This window comes from Cibotium barometz, chromosome 26 (assembly GCF_041138505.1).
Source record: "Cibotium barometz isolate CiBa-2024 chromosome 26, ASM4113850v1, whole genome shotgun sequence".
NCBI lineage: Eukaryota > Viridiplantae > Streptophyta > Polypodiopsida > Cyatheales > Cibotiaceae > Cibotium > Cibotium barometz.
The window spans coordinates 1,314,608-1,339,318 of record NC_141071.1 but is presented as its reverse complement, the minus strand read 5'-3'; the positions used below and the strand labels follow the sequence as shown (position 1 = coordinate 1,339,318).

General features: G+C 43.7%; 1 protein-coding gene across 2 annotated transcripts in view; it reads left to right on the top strand.

Annotated features, from left to right (window-relative positions):
• Positions 1–573: 573 nt before the first annotated feature.
• The window catches only part of LOC147623557 (DNA topoisomerase, type IA, core), a 51,171-nt gene continuing 27,033 nt past the window's right edge, over positions 574–24,711 (top strand). Inside the window, exons 1-3 of one of the 2 annotated variants that reach the window (XM_086820106.1) lie at positions 574–678; positions 759–815; positions 24,006–24,109. In XM_086820106.1, coding sequence (XP_086676232.1) covers positions 658–678; positions 759–815; positions 24,006–24,109 — 182 coding nt within the window. In that variant the 5' untranslated portion in view covers positions 574–657. The remainder of the gene's footprint in view (positions 679–758; positions 816–24,005; positions 24,110–24,711) is intronic. The other variant, XM_086820107.1, reaches the window with a different exon arrangement.

Sequence of the window (24,711 nt, the reverse complement as noted above, 5' to 3'; positions counted from 1 at the left end):
TATCCTCGATCACTTGATTCACATGCTCAGCTTGGCCATGCATTTTCAGGATGATAAGTGGTACTCATGTCCAAATGTCAATAGATTAAAAAAAAGTGGTCCAAAACTTAGAATCTCGGTCTCGTTGACTATACGATGGTGGGGAAGACCATGTAAACGCACAATCTCCCTAAGGAATAGTTTGGCAATATCAACAGACTTGGATCACTAGAAAACGCACAATCTCCATGGTGGGGAAGACCATGTAAACGCACAATCTCCCTAAGGAATAGTTTGGCAATATCAACAGACTTGGATCACTAGAAATTTAGATCAAAATCCCTGTCACCAGGTCATAGCCCGAGCTAAATTTAATAATGTAAACTAGTACTCAACTCGCGCGTTGCTGCGGTATGTAAAAGATAATGAGAAGAAAATGTAGGAATGGTAGCCGGAATATAAAGGGTCAAATCAGGAATACAAAGGATCAAATCGATGGGATTTTTTCCTCTTATTTTTTAGAAATCTAAGATTGATTTTGTCTATCCTCTCCTTGTGCCTTGGTTGTCCATGGTATGTAATGTAATGTAATAGATTTAATAATTGATACCCCATTTCCATCTGCCTTGCAAATTATACAAACAAGTCTTGTCGAAGAAAACAGGGTGGTCCTATGCCATGGCTCCGACAGTCCTGATGGTATGTTCAGAAACCGAGCTCATGGAGGGACACTGGTTTTATTTTCTCACCCATTTTCTTGGTATGTATGTATGTTTCAGGTGGCAGAGAAGCCAAGCATCGCTACTTCTGTCGCATCAATCCTGTCATCTGGTCGGGTATGTACCTTTTTTCCTGCATCATGAATGAAAACCCTAAACGCTAAACCCTAAGCCTAGAAGTTAAATCTACATCATGATTGGAAACCCTAAACCTTAAGCAAGGCTAAGCAAGTGAGCTTCAAACAAACACAGGCTTTTGTAGTAAGTCAATAATCAAGTGGAAGCCCTAAACCCCTCTTACGTGAAACAGGTGAACCGCTTCCCTGTTCAAAGAAAAGCTGTTTTGAGTGTGCCAGGATAAGAAAACTCTCAAACGTAAACATGCTTGCGAAGAACCAATCGATCCATTTCTTAAATTCAAGGGGACATCTCCTTAGTTCTGATTCATGTGGGTTTGTAAGGTTTATCCAATGTCCGTCCATAATGGGGTCCAGTACTTTGCACAGTCCTTGAGTACGAGGAACTTGCATTAGATTAGTAGGTGTGTAGAGACCTCCTGGGATAACACGCTTGTAGGAGACATGAAGACCCAACCGAGACACATTCTTTTTTCTCTTTTGAAGAGTTTAATTGTATGCTATGAGGGGCTAGGGTTCGAACCTTGAACTTACACAACATCGGCATGCCAGGGTGTTACCATGTGGGCTAGAGCCCATTGGAAATCCAAAAACACTTCTCACTTCTTACACTTTAATAATTGGTCAACATGCAGTTCAAGCATTAGTTACATATTGAGGTTTTTTAGAATTACATCCACCACGGAGAGGAGATATAGAGCCAGAAGGAGGTACCAACTATGCGGATATGGGCTGCCTTTGTAATCCCATTGCTATGACAGTTGCAGTCCTTATAGAGAAAGGGGGTACCTGTAAACGAAAGGGCAACTGAACACGGAAAATTTAATCAATCATGAAATTTGAAAATACACATAAGCATGCCAGATAAAACAAGATGACAAATCTGCACATTACACCACACTAGGGGCCAGAAGATGGGCTGACACCCCCCCCCCCACCCCCCTTATGGTTAGATTACCAAAAAGGAGTCTGCTTCTTCCAATACAACTTTGCGGGTGCCCAAGGTTCACCACTGGCTGCACCTGTCTTTTCCAATACAATATGAAAACAAGAAAACATAACATAAACTGAATTTAGTGACAATTCTCAGCACAAGCGAGTATTCCCGGCATCAAGCACATGTCGGACAACTATGGATAGCCCATAGCACTCCCACATCAGCCCGAGACAACTCAACATCATTGTCTTCTTCCTGTTTGGCTCATAGAGCAAGACGACTAGCCCTCAAAGGCTGTTTTCAGCAGTCAACCAACCCTCAGTAGCCTCAGAAGAAAGCGACCAGCAGTTGTACACAAGCCTGCAAGCCCCCGATCAGAAGGAAAACTGTCTAGATGCCCACGACTAGCTCTTCCTCTTTGTTTTTATCCTCTGTCCTGCCTCTATTCAAGCTGTAAATCAGCCAGCCAGCAGTGGAGAACATGCAGAAGGAGTCGGCTAGCACCTCCCATGCACTTGATGGTTTTTGCAATAGAAGGCTGTAAACAGCTTGTAGGAGCAGTCGACCAGCTCCTATGCACCCGGAAAAGCAGGCGCCTACCCTAGAACTGGAGTTTTCTCCCATAATAGGGCTTCCCTCTTGAAAATAGCCCACACGTGTGCTTTTCTGGTCCAAAAAGGGGGCACCTACTTGAAGGAGGTCCAAATAATGTCTAGTGCCCAATTTTTTTTCCGCCACGTGTATTAAATAAGTCTTGCTCAATGTGTACTCACTTATAAGTTGTCCGGTCACTTATAAGTGTGTGAACCTGCACCAATAATTATTAACATGTAAACTCATAAAGCTCTAAATCGAGTTTTTGGGAATACTTACCACCTGCAAAACATATGTAGACCACCGGTGAGTCCCAAACAGGTGTGCATATACATGTCTACAGGGTGCCCAGGAGTCCCCGGCCCCATTGACAACACAGGCAGAAATCTCAGGCATTGTCCAGGCAAAGAAGACAAGTCATCCAAAGATAAAATCTGTATCCGATAAAATGTCTAGGACTCATGATCCTTCCGGAACTTTCCCATAACATAATACAAAAGATCTCCAAGATAGCTAGTCCCAGAGAATTTCATCATGTCAGACTCCATGGACCATACATGTACACCATGTCAGGTCCCACAAGCCACACATGTACTATCATGTCAGGCTACACCAGCCATACATGTACTGTCATGTCAGGCTCCATATGCCACACAGACAGAGACACCATGTCAGGCTACTTTAGCCATACATGTATGTCATGTTAGGCTCCACATGCCACACATGAACCGTTGAAAAATAGAAGCTATAAGGAATTTTGTGACATTCCCCCCGGCTTCTAAGCAGTTGACCGCAATTGAAAAGCTTCCAAGCACGCCTTCAGAAGTTCTGGATAATCCACAAAATAATGCTCGTCCATCCATTTTGCATCCAGAGCCGAATAGTTTTTAAACTTCACAAAATACCTGCGCACTAGCTTGCCACCTGCATGCTTGTGCTCTTTATGAAAAACTATTTGCTCAGGTTGCAATACCTCCTCAAGTTCATCCACTTCTGGTGGATCTTCTAAAAGTGGTTCCATAGGAGGTGGTCCCACATAAGGCCTCAGCAAACTGACATGAAAGGCATTGTGTATTTTGAAGTGATCGGGTAATACCAATCTATATGCCACTTCATTTATTTTCTGCAAAATTTGGAATGGCCTGCAATACCTGTTTGAAAGGTTCGAAAAGCTGTTTTGTGTACATCATGAGGTACCACTCGAATTTGATGGTCAATGCGACTGAAACAAGCAGCTCCCTCAAGTTTATCAAGAATATCATCGATTTGAGGAATCGGAAATATATTAGTGCGGGCTGCATGTCCTCTCACAACATCATCAAAGTTCCCTTCACGGGATAGTTTACGAGCCTGCCGTGTAAAGACCCACTTGCCCTCATCATCGGAAACAACTTTGCCACGGCTTTATAAGCAACAGCCAACTCTCGAGGTTTGTCGATTCCCATCTATTGCTCAATTGCATCAAAAGTGACCACATCAGCCTTGCCATGAGACTTTGATTCAATGACTCTCTGTACATCAGGATCTCTTTGCAAAGCACGGAGCTCTTCAAGGTCATTCATCAAGGCATCAATATTCTGTTGATCCTTAGCCTTGGCAGACAACGGTGGATCGTTATCCGCCAAAGCTCCAACATGAGCCCTGTCTCTATCTTCTTCCCGCATGCGGTGAGTATGGGTGATAAGAGTCCTCCACTGAATGATCTGACTGGCTGGCCATAATGTATCTTCCAGTGTTTCAGAAAGAAAAGAATTTTTATGTGCCCGGAATCGCTCTCTACCAGTTTGTCAAATCCCCACCGGATCTCCTCGTGGAACGCTCCTGGTACGAGACTCGAATCCTGCAAACAAATAAACAAACAAGGGGGTGCAGGCCTGACTCACCTCCCAACCATGACAGCCGTGGGCAAGCTCACAGTCTTGGCTGTCCCCACCGAGCCACGAGCTGAGCTAACTAGCCTTACGTACCGACCAATCTCCTCCTCGCGACGTCCCATACCACCACGAAGCCACCCTTGCGGGCCTTGAGATTGTTGCCGGCCTCGGTTGCGTAAAGCAGGTGCATGTCTGCACTAGATCCAGGATCCAAGACAATAGAGCTCTCACAAATCTCGCGAGACTCTATATCACTAATGACTAACCTTGGCCACCCTTTTATAGGCTCTTGGCCGGTCATCGGGCGTCCACACTTGGGCGCCTACTCGTCCATACTTGGGTGCCGGCCCGTTAGTCTATCCCTAACTCAGCTCGCCAATCAGCCTGCCTAGCTCCAAGCTTCCCCAAACCTCGAAGCTAGTCTTGTGTGCGTGTAGCACACGGTAGATACACATTGTGCAATGACATACTCCCCTTCCTCTAAGAGCTCACTCCTGAGCTCACTAAAAAGCCAGGGTAATCTCTCTGAAGAGTAGTCAATGTCTCCCATGTAGTGTTCTCCTCAACACGATCCTTCCACTTGATCTTGTATTCCGTAGGGAGAAAAGAATATTTAAGAATATTTCTATGTGAATATTTTAATAAAATGATGTATGCATATTTATTAAAGGATAATTTAGAAAAAGAAATATGCCTTCCCATCCCTTGAATCATAAATTAAGTCAAGACTTGTGAGCATTTGAGCACTTCTAATAGATTCCTTCGCAACTTGTAACATTTCTTGCATATCTTGCAAAAAATTACGTGATGCATCATGTTGAAGTCCTGAGAATCCTACTTTAACAGGTGATCTAGGTTGAAAACCATAAGCATGAAAGGACTAAAACCTGTACTCGTATGCTTAGTACTGTTATATGCAAATTCTAACATAGGAATACATATGCTCGAAGCATATCCTCCAAAATCTGATTCACTCTTTCAGTCTGGCCATCAGATTGAGGATGATCTGAGGAACTCAAATTCAAAGTTGTTTCCAACTTCTCAAAAACAAGTTTCCAAAAATCACTCGTAAACTTAGAGTCTCTATCACTGACTATGTTCTGCGGTAACCCGTACAGTCTAAACAATTGCTCGATAAACTGCCGTGCTAATTGCGTAGCTGTAATAGTCTTCCGGGTTAAAAATCTAGCCATTTTTGTCAAGCGATCTACCACAACCCAAATAGAATCGTGGCCTTGATGTGTTCTTGGCAATCCGGTAATAAAATCCATGGAAATACTTTCCCATTTATTACCTGGGATTTGCAAAGGATGCAACAACCCAGCCTGTCTAAAGCGTTCAGCTTTATTTGCCTGACAAATTTGACACTTGAGAACATAATCTTCTACATACCCTTTCATCTTGGGTCAATAAAAAGTGTGTTTCACTAACGATAGTGGTCCTGTGTACCCTAGGGTGTCCAGCAAAAGGGGCGTCGTGACACTCCTTAAGAATCTTGGACCTAATGTCCGGGATCTGTGATACACAAATTTTGTCATTACGGAATAGTAAACCATTCCGAATCATCCATTGGCCTCCTGCAGCTTGAATGGTAGACTGCTCAGTCATTGAGTCTTGGTCAATCAATGAGCTCCCGTCCTAGATCTTCTGCCAAAATGGACCAAAATAACTATCAGTCCTGCAAAGCCCTCTCAATAACTGAAATAAGTTAGTAGAAATCTCGGTGAACGACAACGTATTCACCTCTCTAATTCGACTAAGCGCATCTGCAACACTATTCATGGACCCTTTCCGATAACGGATCTCAAAATCAGAATCTTGCATTAACTCAGCCCAACGAGCTTTCCTTCCTCTCAAATCATCCGCATCACACACATACTTGATTGACTGATGATCAGTCAATACCACAAACTTGGAGCCATATAAATAATGTCTCCAAACCTTGAGAGCATGTATCACAGCATAAAGCACCTTCTCAAGGGTTGGCCAACGAGATTGAGTGTCGTCTAGCTTTTTACTTTCAAAAGCAACCGGTCTACCATCTTGAAATAGAGCAGCCCCGATGGCATAGTCACTGGCATCAGGTTCAAGAACATAAGGCCGACTAGGATCGGGTAATGCTAAGATAGGTGCTTCCTTGACTTTATCTTTCGAAAGTCTGAAGGCCATATCCAAATCGTTATTCCAAGTGATAGGCTGATTTGACTTATGTCCACGACCTTTCAATAAGTCGGTCATCGCGGTAGTGTGAGCTGAGAGTACTCCCGCACAGATTTCCGAAGAAAAACAACAAAACCGAGCAAAGAACAAAGTTGTTTCACTGTTCGCGGTATAGGCCAATCCAGAACCTTCTGAACTCGGTCATAGTCATTGCTCAATCCATCTCTAGTGATGTTGTGTCCCAAGTAAATGATGTCTGTCATAAAAAACTCACATTTACTTAACTTAGTATATAGTCGATTCTGTCTTAAAATAGATAAGACAATCGTGAGGTGTCTAACATGATCCTCAAGAGTACGACTATATATCAAAATATCAACCAGGGACACCACCACAAATTTTTCCAAATGTTCACGAAAAAGATCGTTCATCATTTGCTGGAAAGTGGTTGGAGCATTGGTTAACCCAAAAGGTAATACGAGAAACTCGTAATGGCCATACCTAGTCCGAAAGGCGGTTCTTTCGACATGCCTTTTATGAATACGTATCTGGTGATAGCCAGTACATAAATCTATCTTCGTGAAATATTTCGCTCCTGCTAACCGGTCAATCAGGTCATCTGATCTAGGGAGAGGATAACGGTTCTTAATTGTTAGCTTGTTCAATCTCTTGTAATCTATACACATTCTCCAGGTGTTATCCTTCTTTCTCCCAAGCAACACAGGTGCACCCCAAGGTGATTTACTTGGACGGATCTGGCCCATCCTCAAATAATCTTCGAGTTGATTAGCCAACTCATCTTCCTCAGCTTGGCTCATCCTGTAAGGTGGAATGACTCACCTCCCAACCATGACAGCCGTGGGCAAGCCCACAGTCTTGGCTGTCCCCACCGAGCCACGAGCTGAGCTAACTAGGTTGACGTACCGACCAATCTCCTCCTCGCGACGTCCCATACCACCACGAAGCTACCCTTGCGGGCCTCGAGATTGCTGCCGGCCTCGGTTGCGTAAAGCAGGTGCATGTCTGCACTAGATCCAGGCTCCAAGACCATAGAGCTCTCACAAATCTCGTGAGACTCTATATCACTAATGACTAACTTTGGCCACCCTTTTATAGGCTCTTGGCTGGTCATCGGGCGTCCACACTTGGGCGCCCGCCCGTCCATACTTGGGTGCCCGCTCGTTAGTCTATCCCTAACTCAGCTCGCCAATCAGCCTGCTTCCCCAAACCTCGAAGCTAGTCTTGTGTGCGTGTAGCACGGTAGATACACACTGTGCACATGACACAGTTCCCCAAGTATCCGAATAGATTGCAAGGGTGTAACAATGCCCCTACACAGATAGGAGGGCCACGAAGTCTTTCCACATGCTCACTGCCGCTTAAACCAAAGGTAACCTCTTTCGAGGCGCGATAATAAAACGAGGCTTATCTCAGAATCCCAACCTTCTCTCACGGATAATGACTCCTTACAGCCATATCCAGCATCATATTAGGCACAATTGTGTAGAAAGCCAGGCTCTGATACCAATGTAAACGGAAGGGCAACTGAACACGAGCATGCTAGATAAAACAAGATGACAAATCTGCATAGTACACCACACTAGGGGCCAGAAGATGGGCTGACCCCCCCCCCCCCCCCCCCCCCCCCCCCCGCCTTTATGGTTAGATTACCAAAAAGGAGTCTGCTTCCAATACAACTTTGCGGGTGCCCAGGGTTCACAACTGGCTGCACCTGTTTCTTCCAATACAATATGAAAACAAGAAAACATAACATAAATTGAATTTGCTGACAATTCTCAGCACAAGCGAGTATTCCCGGCATCAAGCACATGTCAGACAACTATGGATAGCCAATAGCACTCCCACATCAACCCGGGACAGCTCAACATCATTGTCTTCTTCCTGTTTGGCACATAGAGCAAGACGACCAGCCCTCAAAGGCTGTTTTCAGCAGTCAACCAGCCCTCAGTAGCTTCAGAAGAAAGCGACCAGCAGTTGTACACAAGCCTGCAAGCCCCCGGTCAGAAGGAAAACTGTTTAGATGCCCACGACTAGCTCTTCCTCTTTGTTTTTATCCTCTGTCCAGCCTCTGTTCAAGCTGTAAATCAGCCGGCCAGCAGTGGAGAACATGCAGAAGGAGTCGGCTAGCACCTCCCATGCACTTGTTAGGTTTTTGCGATAGAAGGCTGTAAACAGCTTGTAGGAGCAGTCGACCAGCTCCTATGCACCCGGAAAAGCAGGCGCCTACCCCAGAACTGGAGTTTTCTCCCATAATAGGGCTTCCTTGTTGAAAATAGCCCACACGTGTGCTTTTCTGGTCCAAAAAGGGGGCGCCTACTTGAAGGAGGTCCAAATAATGTCGAGTGCCCAGTTTTTTTTCGCCACGTGTATTGAATAAGTCCTGCTCAATGGGTACTCACTTATAAGTTATCCGGCCACTTATAAGTGAGTGTGAACCTGCACCAATAATTATTAACATGTGAACTCATAAAGTTGTAAATTGAGTTTTTGGGAATACTTACCACGTGCAAAACACATGTGGACCACCTGTCAGTCCCAAATAGGTGTGCATATACACGTCCACAAGGTGCCCAGGCATCCCCGGCCCCATGGACAACACAGGCAGAAATCTCAGGCATTGTCCAGGCAAAGAAGACAAGTCATCCAAAGATAAAATCAAGGTCATGCACACACGAGTGCAGTTATATTCGAAGAAACACTCATCTGCTCAGTTGTATCCGATAAAATGTCTAGGGCTCATGATCCTTCCGGAACCTTCGCATAACATAAATACAAAAGATCTCCAAGATAGCTAGTCCCAGAGAATTTCATCATGTTAGGCTCCATGGACCACACATGTACACCATGTCAGGTCCCACAAGCCACACATGTACTATCATGTCAGGCTACACCAACCATACATGTACTGTCATGTCAGGCTCCATATGCCACACAGAGTCACCATGTCAGGCCACACCAGCCATACATGTATGTCATGTGAGGCTCCACATGCCACACATGAACCGTAGAAAAATAGAAGCTGTAAGGAATTTTGTGACATTCCCCCCGGCTTCTAAGCAGTTGACTGCAACTGAAAAGCTTCCAAGTAGGCCTTCAGAAGTTCCGGATAATGTGCAAGATAATGCTCGTCCATCCATTTTGCATCCATAGCCGAATAGTTTTTAAACTTCACAAAATACCTACGCACTAGCTTGCCACCTGCATGCTTGCGCTCTTTATGAAAAACTATCTGCTCAGGTCGCAATACCTCCTCAAGTTCATCCACTTCTGGTGGATCTTCTAACAGTGGTTCCATCAGAGGTGGTCCCACATAAGGCCTCAGCAAACTGACATGAAAGACATTGTGTATTTTGAAGTGATCGGGCAATACCAATCTATATGCCGCTTCATTTATTTTTTGCAAAATTTGGAATGGCCCGTAATACTTGTTTGAAAGCTTAGAAAACCGGCCTTCCTTACCTAGCCGCTTCTGAAGACGTGCTTTCTCAAACTCAAGTAATACCCAATCACCTTCCTTGAAAACCACCTCTCGCTTGTGTTTGTCAGCTGCCTTTTTCTGCTTAGCTTTAGATCTTTCTATGGTTGTCCGAACCTGTGCAAATGCAGTATCCAAATCTAGAACATACTCATCTGGTGCAAAGATTTCATCTTTTGTTTGTAAGATAGGTGGAAGCACCACCTTGCCATAGACTATCTCAAATGGAGCCTTATTAGTTGAAGAATGTACTGTGTTATTGTATGCAAACTCAACCAATGGCAAATACTTTTCCCTATCTGACTTTTGCTTAGATACATAACACTTGAGCAAGTCAAGCACAGCTGAATTTGCTATTTCACTCTAACCATTCGTCTGAGGATGATAGGCTGATGAAAAACTCAACTTTGTGCCCATATTATCAAATAATGCCCGCCAAAATAAACTGGTAGTCCGAGGATCTCTATACCCCACAATAGACTTGGGCATGTCTTGATGTTTGAAAATCCGAGCTAAGAACAACTTTGCCATGTGCTCTGGCTTGATTGTTTTCCTCACAGGAATAAAGTGTGCCTGTTTGCTAAAACGATCTATAATAGTCCATATAGCATCATTTCCATGTGCCGATTTCAGCAGATCCATAATGAAATCCATAGCAATGCTTTTCCATTTTTCCTGTGGAATGGGTAAGGGCTGAAGTAAACCAGGTGTCTTGTGTCTGTCAAACTTGACTTTCTGACACACTATGCACTCTGGCACAAAAGTTTCAATATCCCTGCGTAGAGGTGGCCAAAAGAAATATCTTTCCAAAGCTTGTGTAGTAGCCAGAATATCACGATGACCAGCATATGGTGGAGCATGACACTCTTCCATAACCTTTTGGCGTAATTCACGCACTACACAAATACGATTCTACATCATACCCATCTCTAATCGAATAAGCTGGAACAGCAGTACCATGAATAAGCTGAAAATCTGTGTCTAAAGCATACATATCTCGCATCCTTGATAAGTTCTGATGGTAGGCGTTAGTTACGGCATGCACTTGTGGCCTGCGTGACAAAGCATCCGCCACCAAATTCTTCTTGCCCGGGGTATGCAAAATCTGAAAATGGAACATGGACAAGAATTTTGCTCACCTTAGATGCTTTTCCGAGAGTTTAGGCTGTGTAAGAAAGTGCTGCAAACTCTGGTGATCTGTTTTTACCATAAATTCAGCCCCCAAAAGATAATGCTTCCATGTTTGAAGGGTATGAATAACGGCCAACAACTCTTTCTCATAAACCTGCAAATACAATTCCGCATGTTGCAAGCGGCGGCTTTCAAAAGCCACTGCATGTTCCTCTTGGTTCAAAACAGTCCCCAACCAATCTCCACATGCATCACACTCGACCACAAAAGGTCTATGCAAATCTGGAATAATAAGAACTGGCCCTGATATGATGGCATCCTTTAACTTCTGAAAAGCTGTCTTTTTGGGTTCCAACCAACGGAATGCTACTTTCTTCTTCGTTAGATCATGTAACGGTGAAGCTAAGAAAGCAAAGTGTCGAATAAATCGACGATAATACGAGCATAAACCAAAAAGCTCCTAACTTGATGCACATTCTGTAGTTCTGGTCAATCCTTGATTGCTTGAATCTTTGCGGGATCCATGCGTACTCCATCCTTGGAAACAATATGCCCTAAATAGTGAATTTTTGACAAGAAGAATTCACTCTTCTTCCCATTGATGAAAAGCTTATGTTTCCTTAGCTCTTCAAAAACAATGGCAAGATGCTCTTTACGTTCAGCCTCACTCTTTGAAAAAAATGATAATATTATCAAAGAAAGTTCTTGTGAATTTGCGGCGGTGAGGTCTAAAAATTATGTCCATCATTCTATTGAAAGTAGCGGGAGTATTCGTAAGTCCAAATGGCACAACCAAATACACGTATAATCCAAATGATGTTCGAAAAGCCGTTTTGTGTACATCTTGAGGTACCACTCGAATTTGATGGTAACCACTCTTAAGATCAATGCGACTGAAACAAGCAGCTTCGTCAAGTTTATCAAGAATATCATCGATTCGAGGAATCGGAAATCTGCAGGAGTATTCGTAAGTCCAAATGGCACAACCAAATACTCATATAATCCAAATGATGTTCGAAAAGCCGTTTTGTGTACATCATGAGGTACCACTCGAATTTGATGGTCAATGCGACTGAAACAAGCAGCTCCCTCAAGTTTATCAAGAATATCATCGATTCTAGGAATCGGAAATATACTAGTGCGGGCTGCATGCCCTCTCACAACATCATCAAAGTTCCCTTCACGGGATAGCGTGTGAGCCTGCCGTGTGAAGACCCACTTGTCCTCATCATTGGAAACAACTTCGCCACGGCTTTTTAACTAAGCAACAACCAACTCTCAAGGTTTGTCGATTCCCATCTATTGCGCAATTACAACAAAAGTGACCACATCAGCCTTGACATGAGACTTTGATTCAATGACTCTGTACATCAGATCTCTTTGCAAAGCACGGAGCTCTTCAAGCTCATTCATCAAGGCATCAATATCCTGCTGATCCTCAGCCTTGGCAGACAACGGTGGATCGTTATCCGCCAAAGCCCCCAACATGATCCTTGTCTCTATCTTCTTCCCACATGCGGCGAGTATGGGTGATAGACTCCTCCACAGAATGATCCGACTCGCTGGCCATAATGTATCTTCCAGCTTTTTAGAAAGAAAAGAATTTTACGTGCCCGGAATCGTTCTCTACAAGTTCCCCAAGTATGATACCTAATAGATTGCAAGGGTGCAACAGTGTCCCTACACAGACAGGAGGGCCACGAAGTCTTTCCACACGCTCACTGCCGCTTAAATCAAAGGTAACCTCTTTCGAGGCGCGACAATAAGACGATGGCTACCTTAGAATCCCAACCTTCTCTCATGGATAATGACTTCTTACAGCCATATCCAGCATCATATTAGGCACAATTGTGTAGAAAGCCGGCTCTGATACCAATGTAAACGGAAGGGCAAGTGAACACGAGCATGTCATATAAAACATGACATCTGCACAGTACACCACACTAGGGGCCAGAAGATGGGCTGTGAGGATTATGTTGTTAATCCTGCATATTGTGTACTAATTACTACTTAAGTAATTAACTTAGAACAAGAACCTTCAAGAGAACACTTGAGACAAGATTGAATTGACTTGTTGTTATTAAACTGAGTACAATAGGTCTCTTATATAGCAGATGAAGAGACACATTTGAAGAGGCATGTCCTTTGATGAAAGGACATGACCTTAGACGAAAGGGTACAACTTTTAGGCTAAGGGATGTGTCCAGTCGATGTAGAGGCACAACCATTCACTAAGGGATACAACCATTCGTCGAAGAGATGTGGCTATTCGATGAAGAGGTACATCCTTTGACGAAGAGTCGCAACCAGTCGAGGGTAGGGGTTCCCTTTGGCTGGTAACTCTTTGCATCTGCAACAGTAATCAGCAATGAAGAGAGAATCTGATATATAAACACGTCACAATCGTGACATTCCCTCCCATTTAAAATAAAACCCAGGGGTGGTTGTTGAGACTCTGGAAGAAGGGAAATGATTGAATTGCTTCTGCATCCAAAGCTCTAGCTGCTAGATCCCATGTCATGGCATTATTGTTGACCATAACAATCTTGCATATACCAAACTGAATATTAACTGCATCTGCAACTTGTCTCATCTTTACCGAAAGTATGAGAATCATATCTGGAACTCTTTTGTTAACATCATTGGTAACTTCGAGCTTTGTCCAAGAAAAGACTGAATCTTCATCTGCCTTTAGAGAAACCATAAGCAAACTGTCTTGATTTTCCAATATCAGGGTTGTGTCACCAAACTTTGCATTTGGTTAGTGACCATCATTTGGAAATCTGAAAGGGATTCCATTGGCTTGTCTGTAACACGGATGTCTTCAAGGGTTGTCGTAGATGAAGAAGAGGTATTGTTTAAAGGCTCTTTCATCTGCAAAGATAGTGCATCGAGACTAGGACAAGTATTGTCCAAAGAGGCAGTGACTGAAGTCATACTGCAAGAGTCTGTATGAGAATTATTCTTTGTACCATTCAAGGTAAGAACTGGAGCCTTCAGACTTGAAGAATCTTCATTCACCATTGCAATTGCATCGGTTATTGTGTAAGAGACAAAGACTTCATTCTGCAGGGGCGGTGACAAGGCTTTTGTTTTTGCCTGGACCACAGCCAAAGAAGTTGTGTGCATTTGGGATGCCACACATGAACCAGAACCTCTTGAATCGTCAGCTTTATCAGCGGGTATTAAGGCTTCCAGAGTAGGAGGAGCATGGCATGGCTCGCAAGGGGGAACTTGTCCAGCGTTGCGGCATTCACGACCGAGTACTCGACTAGGGTCGCAAATATGTGCCACTATGTGAGCCCACTGCGAAGAGATTGATGACTCTTCAAGGGGAGATCTTCTGAAAGCTTCATATTGCTGCTTTGGCTTCTGCTGCTAGTGATTCAAAGACGGATCTTTCTCATAACTGTTGTAATGTTGAGAATGTTTGCGACGAGCATGCAGAGGCTCGAACGAAGTTATTTCATGTCTGGTGGTCTCCACAAAACTGTGTTGAGGACAAGAAACCTGTTGTGGGTGTTGTACGCCGAGAAGTTGCTTGTCGGGAGCTTGAGGAGGCTTTGGCTCTCCAGGGATCAAGTGTGACGAAAAAGGAGCCAGAGAAGGCTTCAAGAGTAGTTGAAATGCCTTCATTTCATGCCCGAGAAGGAAAATCGGTGAAGAAAATGAGGATTTGAGGCCGCTTTCAACACTTTATGCTTGTTGTAATTTCTGGACAGCAACAAAATTCTGCACTGCAGGGTTTGGTGGAAGCCTTACATGCCAAGAAAGTCATTGCCAAGACAAGAGGGGCATACATGAAGAGGGCTGCATCCGGGGGGTTGGGGGTGCCGGTTCACATTAGCGTACGCCCGTTGGGTTTTTTTTTTTTAAGATTGTGCTGATCGCTGGCCGTGGGGTACTCCTTTGTTTTTTTTTTAAAAAATAATCGCTGGCCGGCGGCTTGGGCTTCCTTGCGCTGGCGGGTTTCCTTGCGTGCGCTAGCGCTAGTTGCCGTTGGGTGGCTGCTTTACGTGGCTGGTGGAAGCCACGTATATTAAAAGGCTTAATGTAAGCCTTAAGTTATAAGGCTTTTGGTTTCGTTTTTTTTATATATATGAAACGTCACGTTTTTAAAAGAAAACGTGAAGAGGCAGGATCGAAAGGTGGCGACCGTGCGTGGAGAGAAATGCAGCCCGAAAAGACGCGATGAGGGCCTCCAGTAGAATACAGGCATACTACAAGCACTTTGATGTGAGTTTCTGCTTCTCTGCTTCCCATCGTTTTTTTTTTGATAGAAAATTGGGAAAATGCTTAATCAAGCAAAATTGGCAAAATTGGGTAGAATTAAATGGGGCATTCTCTCCTGCTCTTCCATTCAACACTTGCTACACCCAATTTTAGGGTTTGGACGGGCTGATTTTAGGGTTAGGGTTTGGACTGATTTTAGGGTTTGGGTTTGGGCATCTCACAGGGCGGAAAAAAGTTTGCTGCTTGTTTACATTACTGCGAGCAAGGATTCACGCCAAGTCCACCATCGCTCTGCTTCTTCCATACAACACCGAGAGGAGAGTAGAGCGGAGAGGGTGAGAGGCTCACAACCGTAGGCCCGGGAAAATTTTTTGCTCTGATACCACTGTGAGGATTATGTTGTTAATCCTGCATATTGTGTACTAATTACTACTTAAGTAATTAACTTAGAACAAGAACCTTCAGGAGAACACTTGAGACAAGATTGAATTGACTTGTTGTTATTAAACTGAGTACAATAGGTCTCTTATATAGGAGATGAAGAGACACATTTGAAGAGGCATGTCCTTTGATGAAAGGACATGACCTTAGACGAAAGGGTACAACTTTTAGGCTAAGGGATATGTCCAGTCGATGTAGAGGCACAACCATTCACTAAGGGATACAACCATTCGTCGAAGAGATGTGGCTATTCGATGAAGAGGTACATCCTTCGACGAAGAGTCGCAACCAGTCGAGGGTAGGGGTTCCCTTTGGCTGGTAACTCTTTGCATCTGCAACAGTAATCAGCAATGAAGAGAGAATCTGATATATAAACACGTCACAATCGTGACATGGGCTGACACCCCCCCCCCCCCGCCTTTATGGTTAGATTACCAAAAAGGAGTCTGCTTCCAATACAACTTTGCGGGTGCCCAGGGTTCACAACTGGCTGCACCTGTTTCTTCCAATACAATATGAAAACAAGAAAACATAACATAAATTGAATTTGCTGACAATTCTCAGCACAAGCGAGTATTCCCGGCATCAAGCACATGTCAGACAACTATGGATAGCCAATAGCGCTCCCACATCAACCCGGGACAACTCAACATCATTGTCTTCTTCCTGTTTGGCACATAGAGCAAGACGACCAGCCCTCAAAGGCTGTTTTCAGCAGTCAACCAGCCCTCAGTAGCTTCAGAAGAAAGCGACCAGCAGTTGTACACAAGCCTGCAAGCCCCCGGTCAGAAGGAAAACTGTTTAGATGCCCACGACTAGCTCTTCCTCTTTGTTTTTATCCTCTGTCCAGCCTCTGTTCAAGCTGTAAATCAGCTGGCCAGCAGTGGAGAACATGCAGAAGGAGTCGGCTAGCACCTCCCATGCACTTGTTAGGTTTTTGCGATAGAAGGCTGTAAACAGCTTGTAGGAGCAGTCGACCAGCTCCTATGCACCCGGAAAAGCAGGCGCCTACCCCAGAACTGGAGTTTTCTCCCATAATAGGGCTTCCTTGTTGAAAATAGCCCACACGTGTGCTTTTCTGGTCCAAAAAGGCGCCTACCTGAAGGAGGTCCAAATAATGTCGAGTGCCCAGTTTTTTTCCGCCACGTGTATTGAATAAGTCCTGCTCAACGGGTACTCACTTATAAGTTATCCGGCCACTTATAAGTGAGTGTGAACCTGCACCAATAATTATTAACATGTGAACTTATAAAGCTGGAAATTGAGTTTTTGGGAATACTTACCACCTGCAAAACACATGTAGACCACCAGTCAGTCCCAAACAGGTGTGCATATACATGTCCACAGGGTGCCCAGGCGTCCCCGGCCCCATTGATAACACAGGCAGAAATCTCAGGCATTGTCCAGGCAAACAAGACAAGTCATTCAAAGATAAAATCAAGGTCATGCACACACATGAGTGCAATTATATTGGAAGAAACACTCATCTGCGCAGTTGTATCCGATAAAATGTCTAGGGCTCATGATCCTTCCGAAACCTTCCCATAACATAAATACAAAAGATCTCCAAGATAGCTAGTCGCAGAGAATTTCATCATGTCAGGCTCCATGGGCCATACATGTACACCATGTCAGGTCCCACAAGCCACACATGTACTATCATGTCAGGCTACACCAGCCATACATGTATGTCATGTCAGGCTCCACATGCCACACATGAACCGTAGAAAAATAGAAGTTGTAAGGAATTTTGTGACAGTACCTGGTCAAAACTCGCTAGTGTTTATTTTGCTTCTTTAAGGTTTTCTATGTTACCATTGTCTATTTGTTTGATTTGTCTTGTGAGAATAACTTTTAGGGGACGCTCTAGTTATATTCTATGTTAGTTGGTAGGCCATTTTGGCCTTATGCACAAGGTTTTTTATTTTCTAGATAAAGCACAATCTAGAGATATGATCAAAGTGTCTGACTTGTGTAGTTGGCGTTATCCATTTCCATGATTTATAGGATTTATAGGCATTTATCAATATTTTATCAGATTTATTGGATTTATGGACTTTTGAACAAGCTTTGGGAATGGAAGGTTAATTAAATATGGGTTTCGCGCACCTTGGACATCTTGACAGGCACTTGAGAACAAGATAGTCCTTGGATTATGGAGGGCGTGTGTCCTCCATGTCATGGTACTCACAGGAAAACCCGTCGTGTGGAAAACATGCTTAAAACATGTTATTCTATTCGTTGATATCATTATTTTTAATGGTCGATATGTTTATTACTAAAGGCCAGACTTTTGATTAATTGGGCACCGTGTGAGTAAAAGCATTCACACATTGTTTTTTTGAGCACTTGGGAGATTTTGGACATTACACATTATTGAGGTTTTAAACCTTAGTTTGGTGAAAAGCATTTACAAAAAAGTGTGTAGATGAAAAGCATGTGCATGTGTATATAATGTTGTGTAGCCTCTTGTGCAAAGGAGGATCATCATCGTGATTATGGGAGAACTTCCATCACCATGTCGTTCTCCTACAAGCTCCTACAAGCTATTGCACATTTGATTCTGTTACTATTGTACGACCAAACCCAAACCCTAAGTGTATGGACATGTATAGACGTGCTCACTGCACACATACATCATGTACAGATTGGGTAGAAACCGTGAAATTGTGCACAAATCCTAAAACTGCTTTCTAGAAGATTTGATTACCCTAAAATCAATAAAACAAGTTGTTATATGAGTTTTATTGTTAAAAGCTCTTTCTCATGACCTTCATCATCGACATGGCCATGTGAGGAGTGGAGGTTACCCATACATACCTTTTGTACTGTTGATGTATCAAATGTACTTGGTGTACTTGCAATTATTCCATGTGTACTTGCTGTTTTGGCTTTTGGATATGGCTTTGGCCTTTCCCTTGGGGCTGATTTTGTTGGATTATATCATCTCTAGAGGGTCTACATCACCTTTTTTCATGCTTGTATTGGCCATTTATGAGGCCCTGCATTGCCATTTCTGAGCAAGGATTATTCAACATTTTTTCTACCATTTTTTTGGGTATTTTTAGACATCTTTTGTAGCATTTTATGCTATTGCCATGCTGTCGGCTTGCTACAGCTGGCCGACCAGCATTCTGGGGGAATATAAAAGGGTTGACTCCCTTTCCCCCGAGTTCATCTCATTTTTCAGCATTTAGTTGAGGTCATTAGCAATTGTTACTGCTTCTTACCATTGTACAGTACCTACGGGCTTCCCTCGTGCTCAGATTTCAGCAATAAACATCAGTTTCCAGTATTTACAGGTCTTGTAGCTGGGCCTACATCTATGTTTTATATTTGCTTCACTTTCTCTCAGATTTCTATGCCTCTTTGGTGGATAGCCTTGGCTCTTGGCTTGAGGCCAGGTGGCCTTGTTCGCGCTACGTGCCAAGTCGAGACTCCAGATTATTGGATATCTTCTTGGCTGGCACCTGAGACTGTGTGGGAGCTTGGGGATCGTGCCTGGCACGCTTGGACTGATTTATGGCTTCATGCTTATATATGCTGTTGAGGTTCAGGTTGGCCTGTTGCTAAAGCTGTCGGCCTGTTATTGGACATGATTTATGCCTTATATATTCATTTACATAGTTGCGTTGAATATTTTGGTGCCCACACCTTGTGTCATGCCTCCTTGCTGGTTGCCCACAGGGTGCCAAGCCCTCATGGTGCTATTGATGATGTTGATAATGTTATGGCTGATGATGATAATGGTTCTATTGACGATGATGATGGTACTGTTGATGCTACTGATGCTATTTATAGTAATGAAGATGATGCTATTGATGCTAAATGTTGACTTAATCAAGGATAAATGCTGTTCATGCCGAAGATTAGCCATGGGACGGGCGTGCACATGACATCCCCTCATGCTAAACTTGATGACGGGGTGGACACTGTGTCATCCTTCCTCCTTGGACTACTGCCTTTGACTTTGACATGCTACTTTAACTAACTTTTGACTTTGATTGATATTTTTGTGTGAACCCCTTCCACTCTTGATCTCCACTTCCAAGTCTTGCTGAAGGACCGAGCATATGTTCCATTGCTATCCCTATGTCTGCTTTTCCCTTACCCTTAACATAGTGGTGGGTCACCTACCAGAACTGATCATGCTTGTTGCTAGGCCTTTGGAATTGATTTGAGAGCTCAATGATGTACTGGTTGTGCGTACACACCCTCGGGGAATTCTGCATCTAGCTTTGCTTGTTGTTGCAGACCACTCCATTTGCTACCTTGCTGCATTCTTTGCATCCCATGAAGCTGTGTTGAAGCCTGGCACAACCTGTATCTGGTCCATCTCAAGGAATCCCATGAAGTATGGCTGAGATTTGCTGTAATTCAGTACAGCCAGCTAAAAGAGAATCAATATAGAAAGTCGACCAGCCCTATGGAGCTTATGTGCAACTTGTCTGGTCCTGTAGCGCGTGTACAACCCGGCCAGCACTAAAGAGGAGAGAAGTAGTCGGCGAGCTTTGCCATAGGTACATCAACAGTCGACTTGTACTCTGTTCCAGCACTAAAGAGAAGTAGTCGGCCAGCTTCATATCTCCCTTCTTTGCTGTCCACAGCCCATGTGCTCTCTAGAGAAGCAGTCGACCAGCTCTCTTGGCTGCCCTTAGTTTGCTCCACACCCCAAGCATCCAGAAAAGCAACTCGTGGATGTCAAAATAAACTCCTTGGTCTCTTTTAGTAATTCATGGACTTTTGGTCCAGTGCCCAGGTGCCCAAACCTCATAATTGGTCCCGGTTCATTAAAATAGTCAAGTCCGATGTGAACACTCTTATAAAATATAAGTTTGTCCGCCCAAACTTTAATGAATGTGAACTTGCAACCATAGACTTTAGTAAACAAAGAAATAATAATAAAATAAGGTTGAGTGTGTACACATACCACTTGCAAAACACACAAAATTCACTGCCTTAGTCCGAAACAGGTGTGCACACGCGCGTCCAGGCGTCCTCGATACCCGTGGACATTCACAAGCAAAATACCATACAATGTCCAAGCAAACAAAACAAGTTACACATGCAAGTGCACTTTACAGGCAAATGCTTGTGCGCGACGATTTGGATTAAATCTCCCAACTTGCCATCTTGTACACAAAAATTGTCGTGACCATGGGGACCACCCATGCTAGATCCAAATGCTGTACTCACTAGAGCCATTGCCCTTGCATGAGCCCAGCTAAATCACCAGGATCACCAACCCTTCCATGAGTTAATATACTCACTGAATAGAGTCACCAACTCTTTCATGAGTTTATGTAGACACTAGGGTCACCAACCCTTGCATAAATGCATAACTACAGTAGTTAGAGTCACCAACTCTTCTTAGTGACTTAGAGTAAAGAACTTTAATCACTCATTAAAGTCACCAACTTTTACATGAGTGAATCATCATGCTCCAATAAATCCTTCGGCATGGCACAGATTTCTGGAGGATGGTGACAGACGCACATATGCTGGTGGCATGTTGAAGATGCTATTCGTGGAAGCCTTGGGAATGCTGACGAAAGTATGCACAAGGGAGCCGATGGCTGTAGGCACACTTGGACTGTTGGAAAATGCTGTGAACTGATTTGTGTGATGGATGATTTAGGCTGAATGGAAAGGGCTGCTTTTATATGGCCTATTTATGGTCGGTCCAGACAGCCCTGAGATAGGGGCATATGTAGGCTGCCGACTGGCTGCCTATGCCCTCTATGGCCAAGATATTGCCCTTATGGGCTGGCCTTTGGCTGGCCCATAGACCTATCGATGCACGTAAATGCAGCTACTGCAAGACCTATGCTATGGATCTGACTTCTACATGCCCTTTTCGATGAATTCTCCAAGTGGGTAAGAGGGTTGACACATGCAGACTGTCTATGGATGTGGAGACTTACCTATGTAGCTCGTATCTGACATGTCTTGGATTGGGGCTCACAATGGGGTTACGGCATACAAACTAAAAAAAGGTAAAATTCTAGTGATGAATGTTGCATTGATGTAGAGCTAGTGTGTCACATAACACTCCAATGTAGGGTGCGAGGCCAACCACTTCAAAAAGCTAGAGAAAGAGCAAGAAAAACACCAAGTAAAGCTTGTTGCTAAAGATGAAGAAGAACCTACTACTGAGGAGGAGATCGTTGCAACAGCCCAAGTCTCCCTTGATGAGGTAGACGATGAGTCGGCATTCTAGTTGTCCTTACGCGTGGGTGAGTCAATAAGGGTTCTATGCCCCGGGTAGTCCCCCGAAAATCTGATTGTATCTATGTTTCGGTGTGTTTTTCCTTCCTGTGTGTAGCAAGGGCCTTGATGCTATAAAGAGCTCCTTTTTCTCATTTATCCCAGTTAGGAGCGAGGGGGGTGACTAAAGTGCTGGACTTGCTACCTCGGTCGCATTATGTAATTGGAGCGCTATCATGGCACGGGAGGTGTGCACGATGAGTGGACTGAATACCCGTATATATCGAGGGTATAACTTGTAGTACCTACATTGAATCTTCTTGTTGGTCCTCCACTTCTGTTCTTCTACAAAAGCTTTGTCATAGTCCACACTGCTGCTTGCTTGACTCTCTTTGTTTCTTCTGTCTTTTCCAAGTAGTAGCAAGGCCACCATGTCTTCAAATGATGATTCAATGGTTTGCTAAAACCGGGTAACATCTGCATACTCTTTGTGAGAACTTCCACCTTGTCTTGATAATCAGGCTCACACTTAAGACTATTGAGGTGTTGAACTAGCTAGTGAGTAGAACTTGGCAAGGTGATCACTTAATTCTTCATTATCAAGCATTTTCAAATCGTAGAACTTCAACTTCAAGAAGACCTTAGAGTTAGTGATTTTGTTACCAAAAAGAGTCTCTTGTTTGTCCCAAATTTGCTTGGTGGTTTGCTTGAAGTCTATGTGATGAACGACAATGTCTGCCATAGTGAGGTCGATTAGTGCAATAGCTCTCTCGTTGTGTTGTCGCCACAACTTTTACTTTTCTGGCTTGATGGCACCCGCATCTTGTACAAGAGAACACTCTAGAGATTATGCTCCAGACACCCTCCCTCATCAAGAGGGTCTGCATCTTGGTTTGCCAGGTAGGGAACCCAGCGTCGGAGAACTTGTCGATTGTACTGGTTTATAGAGCCATAATGTTGTAGGCTGTAGCACAGAAAATGGTAGTGTCTCAATGATGTTGAGACAATATTAATGTAAAGAGGAGCTTTTGTTAGCAAGCTGTTGTGAAGCTGTTATGGATGGTGTGAAGATGAGCAGATGAGGGAGGTAGCGAGGGAATCATAGAGCAAAAGGCTGGGCACGGCAGGTTTGATTAATATATTTGATTGAGGAGTACAATGCCTTGTTGTAGGTATAAGACCTTATGTTATGACTCAACACACACACACACAGGTGTGTTGCCAAATCTCCTCATAAGAGGTGGTTCACACGCATACACACACAATAACACATATAAGGGTTGTATCACATGTCCCAACAATGCAAGTCTGATGTGGTTAGTCTCATCCACCTGGTCAGCGTGCTGTCTGATCTGCTGGCTGCTGCTTAGGGGGCCTGCGAGCGCCACACTTGGGTGTTTTTGCCTCTTTGCTATCCCATAGGCTGCTGAAAATTGCCCTCACATGGCCTCCTCTTCTCCTGCTCTTCATCCGCTTGTGTCTGTATGTAGCAAGGACATTACAAGTGCTTCAACTTCAACAACACAGAACGAATATGATTTGATGTTGACTTGGAGGCAAGAAGAGCCTAGACCCACCCCCCTCAACGAGTATGATTTGATGTTGACTTGGAGGCAATCAGGGAAGAGTCTAGACAGCAAAACATCCCCCTGCCCCCCCCCCCCCCCCCCCCCCCCCTCCCTCCTGGCGGCCCCAGTCCTCCTCCTCCTGCAGACATTCCAGTTGATGCTCACAGTTTTGGCATCATCCCAGGTGTTGAGGATGCTCAAAGTAATGTTGCTATTTTTCTGTCACATTCCTTTTTTTTTTCACATCCTTCATCACAAGCTCCACTTTTGCATGTAGTAGCCTTGCTATAATGTGGCAATCATAATTTCTTTCCCTCGGAACCTTGAACCCTTTTATATAGCGGACTGGTGAAAGAGTTTTCAATACGCATCACTTTTTTCTATGATCTTTCCTGTTTATGAGGGACTTGTTGTAAATATGATAGTGGAATTTAGTTGCAAATGAAGTGCCCTTTAAATTGGGGTGCATGAAAGGCTTAGCTTGCAGTGAGATTCATCTCTTTGTCTAATGATGGTTTTTTTGTGGCAGGCTGTAGTGAAACGATCTTATTTGGATGTCCATGAATTTAATGGAAATTTCAAGGGCATGCCAGTGCGTTACAAAGTCACTTCAGTTATTGGACATGTTTTCAGGTACCCCATGAAAGCTTAATCAAGGTTTTGGGAGATTTCACCAGTTAGAAAATGCTAAGAGGTAGCTTTAAATTTCTGGATATGCTTCTTGCCAGGGTTGTAAGGAGCTTAAGATATGTATAGTGCCTTTATTGCCCCCCTTTTTGATTTCCAGGGGCAATAAATTTCTGGATATGCTTCTTGCCAGGGTTGTAAGGAGCTTAAGATATGTATATTGCCTTTATTGCCCTGTTTGTATGCAGTGCCCTACTTATCAGGGCAAAGGATTTTAAGGACCTTTGGGGTTTCATCTTTCCTCACATATCCAATAATCTAAGACTCCAGATTGATTCTCTTCTTGAGCACTGCTGGCATTTTTATGTTGCTCAACCTCCATTTTCTCCACCCAATGTAATCAAAGGCGTCGTTAACTTCGAAATTGGCAGCTACTCATGATGTTAGCATAGCTCTCTAATGAAACTGTATGCCAAGGCTTTTCACACTTATGGACCACAAACACGATCATATTTAAGTTTCAGTATGTAAAAAATTAGGTAAATACTGCCTGAGTTTTTTCTTGAACCTTTGGAGACAACCAATTCTGGAATGAAGATTTCCTCATG